The 6,441-nt window shown below is 45.0% G+C and overlaps 1 protein-coding gene across 2 annotated transcripts in view; it reads right to left on the bottom strand.

The window, feature by feature from the left end:
- XG (Xg blood group) overlaps positions 1–5,080 on the bottom strand; it is a 66,146-nt gene extending 61,066 nt beyond the window's left edge. For both annotated transcript variants that reach the window (XM_011972120.1, XM_011972118.1), the window contains exon 1: positions 4,797–5,080. In XM_011972120.1, coding sequence (XP_011827510.1) covers positions 4,797–4,857 — 61 coding nt within the window. In that variant the 5' untranslated portion in view covers positions 4,858–5,080. The remainder of the gene's footprint in view (positions 1–4,796) is intronic.
- Between the last annotated feature and the right edge of the window lie 1,361 nt (positions 5,081–6,441).

Genomic DNA, 6,441 nt, shown 5'->3' on the forward strand with positions numbered 1-6,441 from the left:
GCCTGTAGTCCCAGCTACTTGGGAGGCTGAGGCAGGAGAATGGCGTGAACCCGGGAGGTGGAGCTTGCAGTGAGTCGAGATCGTGCCACTGCACTCCAGCCTGGGTGACAGAGAGAGATTCCGTCTCAAAAAAAAAAAAAAAAAAAATGAACCCGGGCACCAAGAGGGCACTGAGCTAGTTAACACTTAATAGTTAACACTTAAGCCACCTGCAGATGGCAGAGCTAAAAGAGCACCGTAACACACCCACTGGGGCTTCAGGGGTCACAGGCACCCACCCCTAGATGCTACCATGGAGCCCAGAGCTCAAAAACACTCATGCTAGCTGCTGTATCTGCCTATCTGCAAGCTCTGCCTCCCATAAGAGGTTTCAGTGTGTGGTGGTCAAACAGATGAACCACATCCCTGTCGCACGTCCTGTGAGGGGGGTCAGGGAACTCTCAGGTTTCAGATCGGATAAGGGAACAATATACAATAGACTTGGAAGAGACTGTCTTAGCTGGTGTATATCCTGGACATGTATCCTTTTCTTTTCTTTTAATTTATTTTTAATTGATTCATAACAGATGTACATAGCTTCAGGGTACATATAATAATTTAATACATTTATATAATTTGTAAAGATCAAATCAGTGTACTTGGGATATCCATGCACCTTAAATATTTATCTTTTCTTCATGTTAGAACCATTCCAACTCTTCTATTTTGAAATCTACAATAGATTATTGTAAACTAAAGTCACCCTACTGATTATCTAACACTAGTGCTTATTTCTTCTATCAAACCCTATAATTTTTTTTTCCCTCAATAAATGACATTTCATACACTGCCCTTTGATGTTTCCACTTCTGGTTCTCAGCTGTTAAAAGACCTGATTGTGTCTCATGTTCCTTCATGTCCCTCTGGATTGGATGGCGAATACTAATTAAATACAGTAGAAATGTGGGGCTGCTAAAATGTGAACCTCTGTTAGGAATATGACCATATTCTTATTATTATCTTGTTTTGTGTTGATAATTTAGTAATAATAATAATGATTTATAGTATATTAACCATTAACAATACTCTGTTTTCTTTATTTAATTTTAAGTTCCGTGATACAGATGCAGGATGTGCAGGTTTGTTACATAGGTAACCATGTGCCATGGTGGTTTGCTGCACCTATCAACCCGTCACGGAAGCATTAAGCCCCACATGCATTAGCTATTTATTCTGATCAATAATCTGTTTTCTTAAGTACTTCATAGCAATCATCCCACCAGCCTTGCACAATGTTTCTGGGATCTTGGGAATGTGCTCCATTTCCAGCTGGTGATGGCTGAGGATGTAACAGGGTCATCTGTGCATTTAATGAATTACCCAGGACATACCCAGCTGTTGAGTTCACATCGTCGTATTTACACAGAAGGGCCCTGATCCAGACCTCACTTTCTTTCCAGTCCCTCCTGTAACGTCCCTATGGGGTGCTACTTGTGTCAGAGGCACTGGAACCAGAGCGACTCCATCTTGAAAAGGGGCTGGGCAATAGAAGGCTGAGACCTACTGGGCTGCATTCCCTGATGATTAAGGCATTCTGAGTCACAGGATGAGATTGAAGGTCTGCACAAGATACAGGTCATAAAGACCTTGCTGATAAAACAGGTTGTAGTAAAGAAGCCGGCCAAAACCTACCAAAACCCAGATGGTGACGAGAGTGACCTCTGGTTGTCCTCACTGTTACACTTCCACCAGCACCATGACAGTTACAAATACCATGGCAATGTCAGGAACTCTGCATGGTCTGAAGAGGGGAGGCAGGAATAATCCACCCCTTCTTTAGCATATCAAGAAATAACCATAAAAATGGGCAACCAGCAGCTCTCAGGGCTGCTCTGTCTGTGGAGTAGCCATTCCTTTCTTCCTTTACTTTCCTAATAAACTTGTTTTCACTTTACAGACTTGCCCTGAATTCTTTATTGAGTGACATCCAAGAACCCTGTCTTGGGCTCTGGATCCGGACCTTTTTCCTGTAACACTCCGAGAAGGGATGATTCTGATTTTCAGAAAACAAGGCTTGGGATAGAGCAGGATGCTCATTGGAGTGTTCCCAGAGAGAGCTGCAAGACAGCTCAAATTCTGCTGCCAGCTGCCCCCGTCCAAATCCTCAGTGCCTCAGTTTACCCATATCTGTGAGGGTTAATACTGAGTGTCAACTTGATCGGATTGAAGGATGCAAAGTATCGATGCTGGGTGGGTCTGTGAGGGTGTTGCCACAGGAGATTAACATTTGAGTCACTGGGCTGGAAGGGGCAGACCCACCCTCAATCTGGGCAGGCACCATCTAATCAGCTGCCACTGTGGCTAGAACATAAGCAGGCAGAAAAATGTGAAAAGAAACACTGGCCTAGTGTTCCGGCCTACATCTTTCTCCCGTGCTGGATGCTGGAACATCAGACTCCAAGTTCTTCGGTTTTGGAATCTGGACTGGCTCTCCTTGCTCCTCAGCCTGCAGACGGCCTGTTGTGGGACCTTGTGATCATGTGAGTTCATACTTAATAAACTCCTCTCTCTATATCTATTTCTATTGCATCAGCTCTGTCCCTCTAGAGAACCCTGACTAATACACCATCTGTAAAATGACATCAGGCACGACACTCCCGTCATAGGGCTGAGGGACAATCAACTAAGTTAATCCATGCCTAGTGCATAGGAAGTGCTGGTGTCATTCAAAGAATTTAGCACAGGACACGGTGTGGTGGCTGATGCCTGTAATCTCATGATTTGGGGAGGCCAAGGCAGGAGGATCATTTGAGCTTAGAAGTTCAAGTCCAGCCTGGACAACATAGTGAGATCCCATCTCTACAAAAAGTTTTAAAAACTAGTCAGGCATGGCGGCAAATGCCTGTAGTCCCAGCTACTGTGGAGGCTGAGGTGGGAGGTTTGTTTGAACCCCTGGGGTGAAGGCTGCAGTGAGCTATGATGGAACCACTGCACTCCAGTCTAGGTGACACAGTGGGCCCCTCCCTCAAAAAAAGTTAAAACACATTAAAAAAAGAAAACATTTTATGTCATAAGTGCGTTTAATACAACTACCCTACCAAACGCCATAGCTTAGCCTTACCTGCCTTGAAAGTGCTCAGAACACTTCCATCAGCCAATGGATGGACAAATCATCTAGCACAAAGTCGACTTTGTAATGAGGTTTTGCACACCTCACATAACTTATTGAATATTGCACTGAAAGTGAAAAACAGAATGGCTGTATGGGGCCGGGCACGGTGGCGCACACTTTTAATTCCAGCGCTTTGGGAGGCCGAGGCAGGTGGATCACCTGAGGTCAGGAGTTCGAGACCAGCCTGGCCAACATGGTGAAACCCTGTCTCTACTACAAATACAAACATTAGCTGGGTGTGGTGGGCAGGCTCCTATAATCCCAGCTACTTGAGATGCTGAGGCAGGGGAATTGCTTGAATCCAGGAGGTGGAGGTTGCAATGAGCTGAGATTGTGCCATTGCACTCCAGCCTGGACAACAGAACAACACTACATCTCAAAAAAAAAAAAAAAAAAAGAACAGTTTTATGGGTACTCAAAGTACAGTTTTAGTTTGCACTGAATGCATACCAATTTTGCACCATTGTAAAGTTGAAAAATCTTAAATTGAACCATCGTGTCAAACCGTCGTAAGTTGGGAACTGTCTGTATACTGCACTTTGTAGAAGTTGATTCGCCCAGGGGGATATGTTTAACCTTTGGCTCTTACTGTGAATGATATAAACTCCTGGAAGCACTTTTCTGAGGAGGTGGGTTTACTATTGAACATCTCCCTGTAAACAGAAACTAATGAATGCATTGCCGTATCATCCACTCACTAGGTGAGATCTGAAGACAGCACGGAATAATAAAAAATCCTCACTGCAGATCCCAGACTATGTCCACCAGGATCTATCCATCCCAGCCTTGCCTCTGCCCGTAAACAGCCAACTCCAATCTTAATTACATCCAAGTCTTTAAACAGGATAAACAGGAAGTGCTGCCACAGGAACATCTGAATGATGTGTTTTCATTCCTAACAGAAATACTTCTCCCTGTTAAGATTCGCCTGGGTATTCCCTTCTCTGGAATCGCCACATTAAAATGACCAAAGAAACTTACTCAATTGTTCAAATCCTATTCTTTATGAATTCACTGGAGTTTCTCAAAGAGGTCCTCACACGGAACTAAAAACTCTAATCTTGGAGTCTGGGACAGCCGGCCTGCACGTTCATGTTGAAGTTTTTGATGTAAAACTATTCAGGTGGTTTTAATTTGCAAGAATGAATGACAGTGTTTAGGAAAAGGCTTAAAAATCTGAACAAATGCAACCCTTCTGGCAAACGCATCTCTAATAATCTGCCCCATGGGATGAAGTAGTTTCAGCTCTATTTTTACCATATGGAAACGGTCAGAACTAATTTTTAAAATCAGAAAGAAATGATTGACATTCCCCACATGCCCAGTCATGCTTGAATCATGGAGTTAAATAGGTCATTTTTTAAACGCTTGGGACACACAGATCAAAACAGGAAAATAGGGTGAATATCTAAATTCTATCAGCTAACATCCTGCCCTTCTGGATCTAATTCCCAGTTTCCAAATTGGAGCAGCCCGTCCTCTCCCTCCCCTCCCAGCCACCCATCCCTCTTAGTCTCCTTTCTAATCCCATTGGGCAAATTATCCCCATTCACTTCATAGCAACTCCTTTGGAGGGAGTTTCTTAAAGCAAGAAGAGAAAAATCCACGCCCAGGCAGATCTCCCTCAAAGCAAAATGCCTCTTACCTCGGGCGTGCATTAGAAAACACAGGAACGCAAGACAAGGAAGTCCCCACCAGCTCTCCATAGTTTCCTTCAGGATGCAAGAACCTCAGCGGACTCCCCAGCCAAGCGGATTGTGAGATCTGGCCTCTCCACCCTCCTGTTGTTGACTTCTGGTCTCCCAGCTTGGAAGGAAGGGAAGTGATGTCTTCAAGTGGAAAATATGAACCGAACTGCCAGAAACAAATGGGCTCCAAGCTCAGATCCCAAACTCCACAGCTGAAAACCTGTGGGACCAGTGTAGGCACGCTCAGTCACGTCTGGGAGCCAGCCTCCCCGGGCTGCCCCACCAATCTGCAGCAGCGCAGAGGATGGGGACACCGGGGTGGTTCCCCAGCGCCAACGGGCAGCTCACGCTTCTGGAAGCCGGCACACTTGCTTGGCAACTCTGCTCGCTGCGGGCGTGGGAGCTGTAGCAAGTTCAAAGTCACCAACCCAGAAAGCAGAGAAGACACTGGCCGCCTGTATCTTCCTCCTGCAGTACGTGATCGTCCAGCGATACCCAGTGTGGGGCTAACGCACATGTCAGTGCAAAGACCTCAGTTGAAGTCTTGGCTTTTATACCTAACAAACTCAGCGACCTCCGAGACGGATTTATCATCCTCAGCCTTCAGTTGTCTTGTAGGTGGCAGAACTAATATTTCAGCAGAGACTGTTGTTCAGGAAAAGCAGATGACACGTGACTTTTGTGGTTTTCACTTAAATCTGAGACATCTTATCTAACTACCAAAATTTACATCTTCTATTTGAAATCTCCCTGGAGAAGAAATATGACTGGATAGCTCAGTTTGATGATTAATCCTGCTTTCACAATGGTTATTATTATATTTTTCCCTGCAGATCTGTGACTGTGTCTAATTTATCCATATACAACTCGTAGGTTAACCCTTACACTCTACCTACCCCGAAGCAGTAGGCAAGAACTTACAAAGTTAGCATTTGCAAACAGCTTTGAAGTCCTCTGGTAACTAGATTAGCTGCAGGAGAAAGGGGAAAGTCAGTCTTAGTTATGAGGGCAGCTTCTGAATTCCTGGAGAAGCAGGATTCATGGCAAACAGACCCAAAAGGAGAAATAAACCTTGGACTTTTCTCTCTGCAGATGTGAGCACTTGGAAGTGCTACATCTGTTCATGTTGTTGATCTGGTGTTTGGGATTTGTCTTCTATGTAATATCTTCTTTCTTTCCTTCCTTCCTTCCTTCCTTTCTTTTCTTTTCTTTTCTTTTCTTTTTTTGACAGAGTCTCACTCTGTTGCCCAGGCTGGAGTGCAGTGATGTGATCTCGGCTCACTACAAACTCCGCCTCTCAGGTTCAAGCAATTCTCCTGCCTCAGCCGCCCAAGTAGCTGGGATTACGGGCACCTGACACCACGCCCGGCTAAGTTCTGTATTTTTAATACAGACCGGGTTTCACCTGCATTGCCCAGGCTGGTGTTGAACTCCTGACCTCAAGTGATCCACCTGCCTCGGCTTCCCAAAGTGCTGGGATTACAGCCACCGTGCCTGGACTGCAACGTCTTTATAAAGGTAAGCCACTTGGATGGATTAAGTTCCTGTGCAAACAGGGGTATGTGTGTATGTGCATTTGTGTGTGCGTGTGTGTGCACGTGC

This window comes from Mandrillus leucophaeus, unplaced genomic scaffold, assembly GCF_000951045.1.
Source record: "Mandrillus leucophaeus isolate KB7577 unplaced genomic scaffold, Mleu.le_1.0 Scaffold127, whole genome shotgun sequence".
Taxonomy (NCBI): Eukaryota; Metazoa; Chordata; class Mammalia; order Primates; family Cercopithecidae; genus Mandrillus; species Mandrillus leucophaeus.